We start from the raw sequence: 14,177 nt of genomic DNA on the forward strand, positions 1-14,177 counted from the left end.
TCTGATGGGTTAGTTGTCAGAAATGCTTGAAATAACTTCCAGAAATCTGCCTGGTTACTTTCTGCAACAAGTTGTGATATTTATGTTTGAAGGGCTCTGAATTAAAAACTATGCCAGTGGTTTTTATGCTGTTGTAGTTTTGATGCAATTTACCCATCAGGAGATGCTTCATACAACGAATTCATTCTGAGATTCTGTAAATGAAATTATTTAGTGAGCTCGCGCCTTGCAGCTTCAAACAAATCCGGGAATGAATTGAGTCAATAATGTTACCTACCATATAAAAAACGAAATATATATGTTTGTCTTTTCCATTATAAGCTTATTGTGCTCTTAACTTTCAGAGATTAACTAATTTTCAACTTCTTACTGCTACGGGTGGAAGTTCCCATTTGCTTCAAAAAGGCAACAATTATTCCAGTGCCTAAGAATAATGTGAGTTGCCTTAATGACTATCTACAGTGATGAGATGCTTTGAGAGGTTGGTCATGACTAGACTGAACTCCTGCCTCAGTAAGGACCTGGACCCACTGCAATTTGCCTATTGCCACAATAAGTCAATGGCAGATGCAATCTCAATGGCTCTTCACATGGCTTTAGACCACCTGGACAACACAAGCACCTTATGTCAGGATGCTGTTCATCAGCTATAGCTCAGCATTTAGTACCATCATTCCCACAATCCTGATTGAGAAGTTGCAGAACCTGGGCCTCCGTACCTCCCTCTGCAATTGGATCCACAACTTCCTAACCAGAAAATCACAATCTGTGTGGATTGGTGATAACATCTCCTCCTCACTGATAATCAACACTGGTGCACCTCAGGGCTGTGAGCTTAGGCCACTGCTCTACTCTGTCTGTACTGTGTCACTAGGCATAGCTCAAATACCATCTATAAATTTGCTGACGATACAACCATTGTTGGTAGAATCTCAGATGGTGACGAGAGGGCGTACAGGAGTGAAATATGCCAACTAGTGGAATGGTGTTGCAACAACAACCTGGCAATCAATGTCAGTAAGACTTCAGGAAGTGTAAAATGAAGGAATACATACCAATCCTCATAGAGGGATCAGAAGTGGAGAGAGTGAGCAGCTTCAAGTTCCTGGGTGTCAAGATCTCTGAGGATCTAACCTGGTCCCAAGATACTGATGGTAGTTATAAAGAACGTAAGACAGTGACTATACATTAAAAGAAGTTTGAAGAGATTTGGTATGTCAACAGATACATTCAAAAACTTCTATAGATGTACCAAGGAGAGTATTCTGACGGGCTGCATCACTGTCTGGTATGGGCTGGGTACTACACAAGACTGAAAGAAGCTGCAGAGGGTTGAAAAATTCAGTCAGTTCCGACTTGGGTACTGGCCTACAAAGTATCCAGGACGACTTCACAGAATAGTGTCTCAGAAAGGCAGCGTCCATTATTAAGGACGTCCAGCCCTAGGGCATGCCCTTTTCTCACTGTTACCATCAGGTAGGAGATACAGAAGCCTGAAGGCACACACTCAGCGATTCAGGAACAGCTTCTTCCCATCTGCCATCCGATTCCTAAATAGACATTGAACACTACATCACTTTTTAAATATATATTATTTCTGTTTTTGCACGATTATAAATCTATTCAATATATGCATATTGTAATTGATTGATTTATTTGTTTTTTTCTTCTATATTATGTATTGCATTGAACTGCTACTGCTAAGTTAACAAATTTCACAATAAATCTGATTCTGGTTCTGATTCTGCAACAGTGATGGGTAATCTGCCAGCCTGGGCTTCAAGACATTCAGGCATTTCAAGTTGAAGTATTGTCACCTGATGCAATGACAGTTTAATGTTCTGTTGACAGAGTGTTCCCCAAGTGATTTCAAGTGCAAATCAGGAAGATGTATCTCAGCATCAATGGAGTGTGATGGGCATCCAGACTGTGATGATTCCAGTGATGAAAAACAATGTGGTAGGTGTTATTTAAATCCTCTCTGTGAAGGGCTTCTGCTGCACTTTTTAGCAGACTACAAACGTTTGTAGTTATTGAAAAACTGGATACAATATATTTTGTATAAAATGTATATAGTGTACAGATTCCACTTGTCCTCTTCAGAGAACTAAGTCCTGTTCAAACCAGTTTTTAGCCAAAGTGGGGTTCATTTAACCTCCCAACCGTAATGTCTTTGGACAGAGGGAGGAATCCAGAACCCCTGGAGAAAACCCACACATTCCATGGGGAGGATGTACAGTCTCCTTACAGATGGTTTCTGAATTGAACTTTGAACTCCAACACGCCGCGCTGTAATAGTGTTGCGAGAATGGCTACGCTACTGTGACACCCTTGGGAAAGTTTAAGCAGCGAAAGTTTTGCTTGTGGTCAGGAACTTGTCCCTAATTTGGAACAGTGTCAGGATGTCTGACATGGAAAAAAGGAAAATGCTACAGCTGCTCCTAACGTTTGCCGTTGAGGTAGACTAGAATAGTCTTCACTTTGTGTCATAGCCAATCTAGGAATGCTTGATTATGTCAAAGAATGTGAGAAATACCCATAAGGCCATGAGATATGGGAGCAGAATTAGGCCACTCCGCCCATTGAGTCTGCTCCACCTTTCCATCATGGCTGATTTGTTTTCCCTCTCAGCCCCAGTCTCCTGCTTTCTCCCCGTATCCCTAACAGGAGCACCAGACAACTGCACTGCCCAGATGGGCTTAAACCTAAATTATAAATCTATTCTCTGTAATTGTTTGAAAGACTTTGTCAAATTTATAACAAATGGAATTGTTTCTGCAGAAGAACATTTCAGATAGTTGATTTGTGTTGTATTAGAGCACTAAGCTGACAACTCGTCAGGCTGTTTTTGAGATGTAAGCACCAGAACAATCAACAAACAAGTAGCTCCTGGTAACAATCAGTATACAAAGTTGTCTGCTTTCAACCTCAGGCAGTATATTAGGGCTGTGACGCACAAAGCAGTCAGTTTTAGAAACAAGTTGAATTGATTAGACTCCACGGTTTTGCACTGTCATCCAGCATATTCCAGCACCAATCACAATTCCATTTATAACAAGCAAACACACAAACAATGGCATATAGGTAATCCTCTGGTGTCTTGGCTTGTCTCACAGAACTGGATCAGCTTGTATTCAATGTATATACATTGTGCAACCTATTTAAAATCACATGACACTTCTGTAGTGGCGGAAAGCTGAATGAAATCCACTTTGAGTGAGAGTTTGAGGGTTGATGAAGGGAAAGGGGATGGATTGGTGGTCCCTCAGCCATATAACTGGTTGAAACTGATTCAGTAAGTTACTCAGGCACTGATTGTTCTATTCAGTTTGTAAACTGCATTCCAGTCAAGCTGGAAACACGTCCAGCAGTGGCTTGTAGGAATTCAGCAAATTGGTAACGATTATGCAAGTGATTCTTTGTGGAGAAAGCATCTCCCGGCACCTCTTCCAGATTTCCCCTTGTGCAGGTTCTTGTATTCTCTGCATTACCTTAGAAATCTTGGTTAAAGCACCTTGTGCCTCCCTAAGGTGTTTAGTCCTAATATTTTAGCGTCTTGATAATTAAAATGATCGAGAGCCAGAAGTAAAGCCCTTACTCTGGACTTGACTAAAGCCTAAATATCTAATATATTCATCTAAAGACCTTTCCAGATCTAATATATTGATTTCTAGTCCAGGCTGGAGTTGGTGCTGCCCTCCCAGTGCTGGCTCGTCAGAAGACACACTCTGTTGTGTTGGACTGCAGATTTCAGTGTCACTCAATTGTCTCAGGGCCTCAAGCCTCGGGGTTCCCTGTTTGCAGCTGCAGAGAGACTGGGGCACCAGGGCCCTGGGGCACAGAGTCCAGGCTGGGGTCAGTGATGCCCCCTAGTGTTTGCTCGGCAGAAGACATACTCTGTTGTGGTCAACTCTAGATTGATGGGGATGGTTTGAACTCTTTTATGGCGTGATTGTGATACCATTTGTGCATGCTATCTTGTACATGCTGTGTGTGACCTTTGGTACTGTTTTTTGCATCTTGACCCCAGAGTAATGCTGTTTCAATTGGCTGCACTCGTAAGTATTCATGTATGCTTGAATACCAATTAAACTTGAAGTGAATTGAATTTCTCTGGACCTGTGACCTGTCTGAAGCCTGACCATGAGGAGACTGAAGCTGGCACAATATTTAGGAATCACAGAAACATAATCAGGCACAGAAACAGGCCCTTTGGCCTAACCTGCCCATGCCGATCGAGTTGCCCAGCTATGTCAATCCCACTTGCCTGCATTTGGCCCCTGACCCTCTCAAACTTTCCTATCCACGTAAATGTTTAGATGTCTTTCAAATGTTATTTTTATACTTGCCTCAAACACTATATCTCTGGCAGCTTGTTCCATATATGGACCACACTCTGTGCTGTGTATTTAATATTTCAATATTTGAGTAATCTTGTAATAACCTTGTGGAGATTTTGCTTTCCGGAGTGAACAGGTGACAGTTAGAATGGTAGGTTATGGCACAAACTGTCAAACAATTCACCCATTGTAAGTATCAGAAGTATGTTTGTAGCTGATACCTCATCCACCCACTATCGGCATATTGGTTTGGGGATTCCATTTAATGCTTGAGAATCCTAGTACGAGGCAGCTGATGCCGCAAGCATGTTGACTTCTCAAGTTGTTTGGTGGAATGAAATACACTCCACTATATAGTATAAAATACATATTGTGATACTTCATATGTACAGAGATATAACAGGTTATTATTTTTCTCTGTTTTTATTGTGTAGTCTGACTACAGGCTCATTAAGTCCACATTATACCTTTTGGTGACGCACATGCTCGTGACTTGAAATCCCCATGATTTTACTAATATCTGACTGGTTCCAGCCTTTTAGCTGGATGATAAGGTTCAGTTAGGGTTCATGCATCTCGAAATATCATTTTTATTAGGTTTTGCTTTCAAAGTCGTTAATGTAATAGTGAATTTTCAAAATTTATGGCTGCTTTCACAACTGAACCAATGCAAACAGAAAATACTTCGAGACTATTTTAAATCTAGGGTAGAATACCACTTGTGCTGACTTTGAGTTTTCACAGACGTCTGTTTTGTAGAAAACCTATAGCCTGATGGGCTTCGAGCCATCTGATAGCTCTTATGCCAGGGCACAAAGACTGATCTCACAATACTACAGTTACAGACAACAGATCTTAATATGCATTCAAAAAAGAAAAGTTAATGACTACTCACTGATGTTAACCTGACAATCATTATAAATTAACAGGTTTACTTGCTACTTCTATCCATTGAATATCAGACTTCACAGAAAATTAATCCACTTCTTGGGACTGCTTGACTTTTCCTTTGTTCCCAGGTTGCAGTGAGAGAGACCTGTGGGAATGTCCCACTGAGAAGATCTGTAAAGAATGTTTGAAGGGGCTCTATGCCAGTGGTTTTTATGCTGTTGTAACTTTGATGCAATTTAGCCATCGGGAGATGCATCATACAATGAATTGTGTCTGAGATTCTGTAGATGTAATTATTAAGTGAGCTCGCACCTTGCAGCTTCAAACAAATCCAGGAATGAATTGAGTCAATAATGTTACCTACCATGTAAAAAATGTAATATACATATTTGTCCTTTCCATTATAAGCTTATTGTGCTCTTAACTTTCAGTGATTAATTAGTGCAACAGTGATGGGTAATCTGCCAGCCTGGGCTTCAAGACATTCAGGCATTTCAAATTGAAGTATTGTCACCTGATGCAATGACAGTTTAATGTTCTGTTGACAGAGTGTTCCCCAAGTGATTTCAAATGCAAATCAGGAAGATGTATCTCAGCATCAATGGAGTGTGATGGGCATCCAGACTGTGATGATTCCAGTGATGAAAAACAATGTGGTAGGTGTTATTTAAATCCTCTCTGTGAAGGGCTTCTGCTGCACTTTTTAGCAGACTACAAACATAGTTACTGAAAAATTGGATACAATATATTTTCTATGTATGTATTTAGGGTATGGATTCTGCTTGTTCTCTACATTTATTTAGTGAGATACAGCACAGAAGAGGCCCCAAACCGTGTAAACAAGCAACCCCTGATTTAATCCCAGCCCAATCATGGGACAGTTTAGAATGACACCAACTAACATACTAACTTGAAGTTCTCTGGACAGTGGGAGGACACCAGAGCCCCTGGAGTAAACCACACAGTCCGTGGGGAGGACATACAAACTCCTTACAAATGGTTTCCGAATTGAACTTCGATCTCCGACACACCGAGCTGTAGTAGCATCGTGCTAACCACTACACTGCCATGACACCCCCGTGAAAGTTTTGCTTGCGGTCAGGAACTTGTCCCTAATTTGGAACAGTGTCAGGATGTCTGACATGGAAAATGGAAAATGCTACATCTGCTCCTAATGTTTGCTGTTGAGGTAGACTAGAATAGTCTTCACTTTGTGTTATAGCCAATCTAGGAATGCTTGATTATGTCAAAGAATGCGAGAAATACCCATAATGCCATGAAATATAGGAGCAGAATTAGGCCACTCTGCCCATCGAGTCTGCTCCACCTTTCTATCATGGCCGATTTGTGTTCCCTCTGCTACGTACCCTGTAACTGGGTTGCCAAACCAGCAGAAATGGAACGCTCATTGGAGTCTGGATTACTAGGAACTAATAAAGTTTTATTAAAGAAATAAGTAATACAGTACACTAATCGTAAGGTTATAAATGTAACAGCTTAGCAATGATAATACACACATATACACAGAACTAGGGTAATAGGAATCAATCAAGCTCTATCACAGTCTAGGGGTAAAATGATCAGTCTTAGTGAAGCAGAGTTCAGTTCAGTTTAGTGCAGTTCGCAGTAATCGCTCTTGTCGTACTGTTGGAGAGAGAGAGAGAGAGAGAGAGAGAGAGAGAGAGCAAGAGATGCAATTTGGTTTCAAGCAGACCTTTTGGATGTCTTCGCAGTTGGTTTCGGGCAGACCCTTTTATGTCTTCTATCCTGCTGTGGTCACCGACTGTGACCCCTCTGTTCCGGATACAATTGTTCTTCCGCAGTGAACCTGGCACCTAGGCAAGGGCGGACACACACCCCAGGTTCCCACCGATCGTACCTTTACACCCTGTGAGCCTCTGGTCGGTTCCCGCAAACCGCATCTCCAAACTCCCACCACTTGTGGGGGTACACTGCTCTTTCCAGGGTCTCGTGGTCTCATGGTGTGTCTCATGCCTTAGCAAATCTGCTCCTTTTATCCCCCTGCTGGGGTATCACCTGTCCATCAAACTTCAAACAGTTCAGGTTCAAAGCAACTGGTCTGTCAATAGCGGAATTGTGTTTCTTTTCAGTTAATCCCTCTCTTCTCCCTTATTAGCATTTTGAATGTTTCTCCATTGTCTTTCTTGTCTCTCTCATTAGCGTCATCAGCCCGGTACCTCTGCTGGGCGTCACACATGACACCTCTCAGCCCCAATCTCCTGCCTTCTCCCCATATCCCTAACAGGAGCACCAGACAACTGCACTGCCCAGATGGGCTTAAACCTAAAATATAAATCTATTCTCTATAATTGTTTGAAAGACTTTGTCAAATTTATAACAAATGGAAATGTTCCTGCAGAAAAATATTTCAGATAGTTGATTTGTGTTGTATTAGAGCACTAAGCTGACAACTCGTCAGGCTGTTTTTGAGATGTAAGCACCAGAACAATCAACAAACAAGTAGCTCCTGGTAACAATCAGTATACAAAGTTGTCTGCTTTCAACCTCAGGCAGTATATTAGGGCTGTGACGCACAAAGCAGTCAGTTTTAGAAACAAGTTGAATTGATTAGACTCCACGGTTTTGCACTGTCATCCAGCATATTCCAGCACCAATCACAATTCCATTTATAACAAGCAAACACACAAACAATGGCAGATAGGTAACCCTCTGGTGTCTTGGCCTGTCTCACAGAACTGGATCAGCTTGTATTCAATGTATATACATTGTGCAACCTATTTGAAATCACATGACACTTCTGTAATAGAGGAAAGCTGAATGAAATCTGCTTTGAGTGAGAGATTGAGGGGGGATGAAGGGGGAGGGGGTGGATTGGTGGTCCCTCAGCCATATAACTGGTTGAAACTGATTAAGTAAGTTACTCAGGCACTGATTGTTCTATTCAGTTTGTAAACTGCAATCCAGTCAAGCTGGAAACACATCCAGCAGTGGTTTGCAGGAATTCAGCAAATTGGTAACAATTATGCAAATGATTCTTGTGGGAAAAGCATCTCCCGGCACCTCTTCCAGATTTGCCCTTGTACAGGCGCAGGTATATTCTCTATATTATAGTAGAGATCGTGGTCACCTCTCTAAAGTGTTTTAGTCCTAATATTTTGATAATTAAAATGACTGAGAGCCAGAAGTAAAGCCCTTACTCTGGACTTGACTGGAGCCCAAATATCTCATATCTCTAAAGACCTTACTCTAGACCTGTGACCTGTCTGAAAACTGAACGTGAAGAGACTGAAGCTGGACACAATGGTATAGAATCATAGAAACATAATCAGGCTCAGAAACGGGCCCTTTGGACCCAAGAATGAACAGTCAACGTTTCGGGCTGAGACCCTGTTGACTCTTGTCTATAGATGAGTTCCTCCAGCTTTTTATGTGTATTGCTTGGATTTCCAGCATCTGCAGATTTTCTCTTGTCTGCCTTTGGCCTAACTTGCCCATGCTGATCAAGTTGCCCATCTACGTCAATCCCACTTGCCTGCATTTGGCCCCTGACCCTCTCAAACTTTCCTATCCATGTACGTGTTTAAATGTCTTTCAAATGTTATTTTTATACTTGCCTCAAACACTGTCTCTGGCAGCTTGTTCCATACATGGACCACCCTCTGTATTTAATATTTCAATAATATTTGAGTAATATAATAATATTGGTTGATTAAACTTTCCTGTTTGTTTAAATAATTCATGATGGGTTATATGTAAAAATATGTTAATTACACATGTCATCACAGCACCATGTGATACGTGCACACCTCACTTAAAGTAAAAGTTGAAGATACACCCACATTTCAGACTCGTATTTTTTTTTGACTGATGGGTTTAGGTAAACTGTCAGGTCAGGGCAGAAAGATTGATCTCAGAATTATATGGCCACAGACAACAAACCTTAATATACATTTTTAAATGATAAGTTAATGTTTACTCTCTGATGTTAACCTGGAAGTCATTATAAATTAACAGATTTGTTTGCTACTTCTGTCCATTGAATATCAGACTTCACAGAAAATTAATTCACTTCTCCTTGGGACTGCTTTACTTTTCCTTTGTTCTCAGGTTGTAGTGAGAGAAACCTGTGGGAATGTCCCACTGAGAAGATCTGTATCGAGCATGCAATGAGATGTGATGGTTTCCAGGACTGCGCTGACAGAGCAGATGAAAAGAATTGCTGTAATTCGTCACTGTCTTTATGTATTTTTTCTTCTATCGATAAATTGATTAGTTTTGCTCTAGAGCATGTCGTCTTTAAAAAGTCTGGAGGTAATTCACTCCAAGTTGATTAACTTAAATTTTTACTGCAATGCTGCATACCAGTATCTTACATTTTGCTTCCTTTCTATCAATGCCATGGCATATTAATCTGGGTTCTTCACAAACATAAGTGGAATCTGGGAAATCCATGTCACATTCTGGGGAAATAAAGTCAGAGGGCTCCATTTTATAAATGTGGGTGCAATCTTTTTGGACTGAATCACTGCTAAGTTTGAAAACATCAGTTTTCAGACATGTAGAAATGTGACTAAACCCCCTTCCAGGAGCAAATAGATTTTCATAATTCATTAAACAGTGTGCAGCATCTGCTCTTCTCCAGTACGTACCTTGTTATTTCAAATTTGCCTATAATATAGTCAACATAAACTTTAAATCTTAAAGAAAGAGGAGTGGGATTAGACTTTGTTTTCTTGAGTCTCTCTGCCATTCAATAAAATAATGGCTGATGCACATTTCCTCAAATACTCTTTACTACTCACTCCCCATAGCCCTTGAACCCTTTATTGATTAAAAATTTATGGGACTAGGACATCCAAAGATTCACAGACCTTTGTGAGAAGATTTTTTTTCTCATATTCATCTGAAATTAACCCTCTGAACATAGATTGTCCCATTAGGGGAACTACCAGTCCTTTCAGCAGTTACCTTGTCCAACTCTTTAATGGACCCAGCCTCTTCAACCTTTCCTCATGAGAGAACGATTCCATGGCCAGAATCATCCTGGTGAAAAAGAGATGTGCAGTAACATGCAGAAATCTGGCACAGAAAAGAAATTTCTGAAGAAATTCACTGAGTTGAGCAAGACTTAGGAGATGAAAGGAATTGTAAACATTTCAGTTTGAGACCCTGCATCAAGATTGGTACAAGGTCTTGACCAAAATGTCAACAGTTCCTTTTTCTCAATAAATGCTGCTCGATCTGCTGAGTTCCTCTGGCGGTTTGTTATTTTTCATCCAAACTTATCTTTGAACTTCCTCCGATAAAAATATATCATTCCTTAAATAAAGGGATCAACATTATTTATAGCATTCTAGATTTGGCCTCAGAAGTGTATTGTACAGTTACAATGTAGATCAACTGCTTGGAAATATAAAAAAACTTGATTTGCCTTCCCAATTAGCATCTGCACTTGATAACGAGGTATGTGTTGCATGCACAAGGACTACCAGCTGCCCCACATCCTTAGGTGTTGTAGCTTTCTGCAGTCTTTCTGCTTTTAAATAATAATCAGCTTGTTTATTCTTTCTTTTAGATTGAACAGTTTGAAATATTGTTATCTAAACCTATCAATGGTCCCAATTACCTCCCTCATTTACCTTCCCACCTATATTAACATCACATGAAAATTTGGCTACACTACAAACCACCTCTTCCTCTTAAGTTGTTTGCATAGTAAATAACTGCATTTGTAGCATTGATTCCTGTAGTGCCCTATTGGTTTGTGACTTGTTCATTTCCATGCCTTGTGGCGCATCGGCTGGCCTTTTTTTTGCCGTCTCCTTCGCATTTATCTGTTTTACTGAGGCCGATGGAAAGTGTGCAAGGAGCCGGCCAGATTTGAACCCAGAGTCTGGTACTGATGCCGCGACACTATCGACTGGCTGCGCTTTGTGGGTTGCTAAAATGAAAATGATCCCCTCATCCCGACTCACTGCTTCCTGCTAGTTAGTGATCCACATAACATAAATCTCCCATGCCTTGAGGACTTCTCTGTTGAAATCCTTTTACACGTCTTATCTTTTGTGTGGCACCTTGTCAAATGCCTTTTGAAAATTCAAATGTAGTCCATCTACTAGTTCTCCTCTGTTTGATCTGACTTATCCTCGTCAAAGAACTCAAATAAATTTGTCAGCCATAATTTCCCCTTCATGAACCAGTGCTAATACTACATACTTGATTAGAATGGGATTTTCCTAATCTTCTCTGTTTACCTCTTAAATAATAGATTCTAATGTTTTTTTAAATCAATTCAGGCAACCTGTATTACAGTAGTTTGGGTAATTTGCCTGTGTGGAATTCACAAATCACTGCCAAGAGATTTGAGATATGTAATAAAAATCTGCCCTCACGGAACTTGAGTCTTTTTTCCAGATTACGTTTCCTGATATAGGTGATGCAGTTTGACGCCCTGCGCCTCTTCCATAAATCAAGTGGCTGCCGGTAGTGCAAGTTAGATTAATCAGCCAATAGTTACCTGCTTTTTGCCTCTTTCTCATTTTGAATAAAAGTATCACATTAGTAGCTTTCCAATTCCGCAGTACCTCTTAAGAGTCCAAGGTTTGAAAGATTACAACCAGTGTATAACTGTCATTCGGTTCTGTGATCATAATAGCCCGTTACCCTTTTCATTTGTCCAATTCATATTTTTTCTCTTAGTCTAAAATGATTTTCTTGTAATGTGCTTTTGAAGGTTTTGTGGGGCCATAACATTAGACTGGACATTGTACAATGTTCATAACACTGAATGTTGACATAGTTACTGCCAATTCTTTTTCCAGCTTCCTGTGCAGATGATGAGATGGTCTGCAATAATTATGCCTGTGTGTCCCATCACCTTTGGTGTGATGGGAGAATGGATTGTCGTGATGGCTCCGATGAATGGAACTGTGGTGAGTTTTGCACTGTAACCTCTGGCTGATTGAGACTGCAACTTTCACTCAAAAGAAGCCTGATCCATTTTTCAAAGGAATTAATTCTCTTTGTATTTCCAGCATCTGCAGGTTTTCTCAGGTTTCCAACCCATTCTTAATGATCTAAATTCCAAATAATTATTGAACTGTGGGTTAAATTGCTAAGGGTTCAGTTCCTTGATTCATTTGTGCTAATATTTGTTAACCTAGTGTTAGCAAATAGTAGCACCAATTACTGAAGTTTCATAGTTAAGATGTCCTGGGGAGAAAAATATTGTTAGCAGTTCCACTTCTGATCAGTAGAGCAAAGACATTCTTGTAACCACTCTGGTCAACAAGTATTGCTTGCTGTAGTGAAGTTGGTATTCTGTGCGAACAATATATAACATTTGTCTGAAGAGCAATCTTATAGCTAGGAATTTATCCAATTAATAGGTTTTAATTATTCTCAATATATTGGTAATGGTTTATTACTGTCACTTGTACCAAGGCACATTGAAAAGCTTATCCTGCATATTGTTGATATAGAACATACAGTTGAATATTGAATGGTACATCACACTGCAGCTTATTTGGTCCATGATATCATGCCAACTTTTTAACATATTCCAAGAATGCTTCCCTCCTGCATAACCTTCCATTTTTCTTTCATCCATGTGCTAATGTTAGAGTCCCTTATGTATCTGGCTCTGCCATCACTCCTGACATTGTTCCATACAGACAGCACACTCTATGTTTTAAAAAAAGACCTTTAACATCCTCCCTATACTTGCTTCCAATCATCTTAAAATTAAGTCCTCATGTATCAGCTATTTCCACCCTGGGAAAAAGGTCTGTCCAATCTGTCAATGCTTCATATTATCTGATGAACATCTATCAAATCGCCTCCCATACTCCTTTGCTGCAAAGCTGTAACTTGCTCAACCTTTCCTTATAAGATAGTTAGGCAGCATCCTGGTAAATCTCCTCTGCATCATCTCTTTAACTACCACATCTTTCTTATAACAAGCTATCCAAAACTGAACATATCTCAAGTGTGGTCTAACCAGAGTTCAAACTTCAAAGTCAATTTATTAGCAAAGTACATAACTGTCACCATATACCTCTTTGAGAGTCATTTTTTTGTAAATACAAAGAAATACAATAGAATCAATGAAACACCACACTCAACAAGACAGGTAAATAACCAATGTGCAAAAGACAATAAACTGTGCAAATACAACAATAATAATAATAAATAAACAATAAATATCAAGAACATGAGATGAAATTCCTTGAAACTGAATCCATAGGTTGTGGGAAGAGTGCAGTGAGTGAAGTTATCCCCTCTGGTTCAAGAGCTTAATGGTTGAGGGGTAATAGCTTTCCGGAACTTGGTGGATGTGGGCCCTGAGGCTCCAGAACCTCTTTCCTGATGGCAGCAGTGAGAAGAGAGCATGGCCTACCTGATGGGGGTCCTCTGTTGGATGCTGCTTTCCTGGGACAGTGCTCCTTGTAGATGTGCTCAATGGTGGGGAGGGCTTTACCCATGATGGACTGGGCCATAGCCACTACTTTTTGTAGGCTTTTCCACGAATGGACATTGGTGTTTCCATACCAGGCCATGATGCAGCCAGTCAGTATACTCTGCACTGTACATCTATGGACATTTGTCAAAGTTTTAGATAACATGCCAAATCTTCGTAAACTTCTAATAAAGTAGAGGCACTGACGTGCTCTTTTTTTTTTGTAATGACAAACGTGCTGGACCCAGGACAGATCCCCTGAAAAGACAACTCCAAGGAATTTAAAGTTGCTGACCTTCTCTGCCTCTGATGCCCTGATGAGGATTAGCTTATGGACCTCCTCTGTAGTCAATAATCAGCTCCTTGGATTTAATGACATTGGGACAGAGGTTGGTGCTGTAGCACCATGCGACCAGATTTTCAGTCTCCCTCTTCTACACTGATTCCTCATCACCTTTGTTTCGGCCAATGACAGTGGCGACATCAGCAAATTTAAATAGGGTATT

The 14,177-nt window shown here is 40.4% G+C and overlaps 1 protein-coding gene across 6 annotated transcripts in view; it reads left to right on the top strand.

The window, feature by feature from the left end:
* The window catches only part of corin (corin, serine peptidase), a 186,432-nt gene that overhangs the window by 126,479 nt on the left and 45,776 nt on the right, over positions 1–14,177 (top strand). For all 6 annotated transcript variants that reach the window (XM_072252756.1, XM_072252760.1, XM_072252758.1 and 3 more), the window contains 4 exons: positions 1,852–1,959; positions 5,780–5,887; positions 9,321–9,434; positions 12,035–12,145. In XM_072252756.1, coding sequence (XP_072108857.1) covers positions 1,852–1,959; positions 5,780–5,887; positions 9,321–9,434; positions 12,035–12,145 — 441 coding nt within the window. The remainder of the gene's footprint in view (positions 1–1,851; positions 1,960–5,779; positions 5,888–9,320; positions 9,435–12,034; positions 12,146–14,177) is intronic.

Source organism: Mobula birostris, chromosome 3, assembly GCF_030028105.1.
Source record: "Mobula birostris isolate sMobBir1 chromosome 3, sMobBir1.hap1, whole genome shotgun sequence".
Lineage (NCBI taxonomy): Eukaryota > Metazoa > Chordata > Chondrichthyes > Myliobatiformes > Myliobatidae > Mobula > Mobula birostris.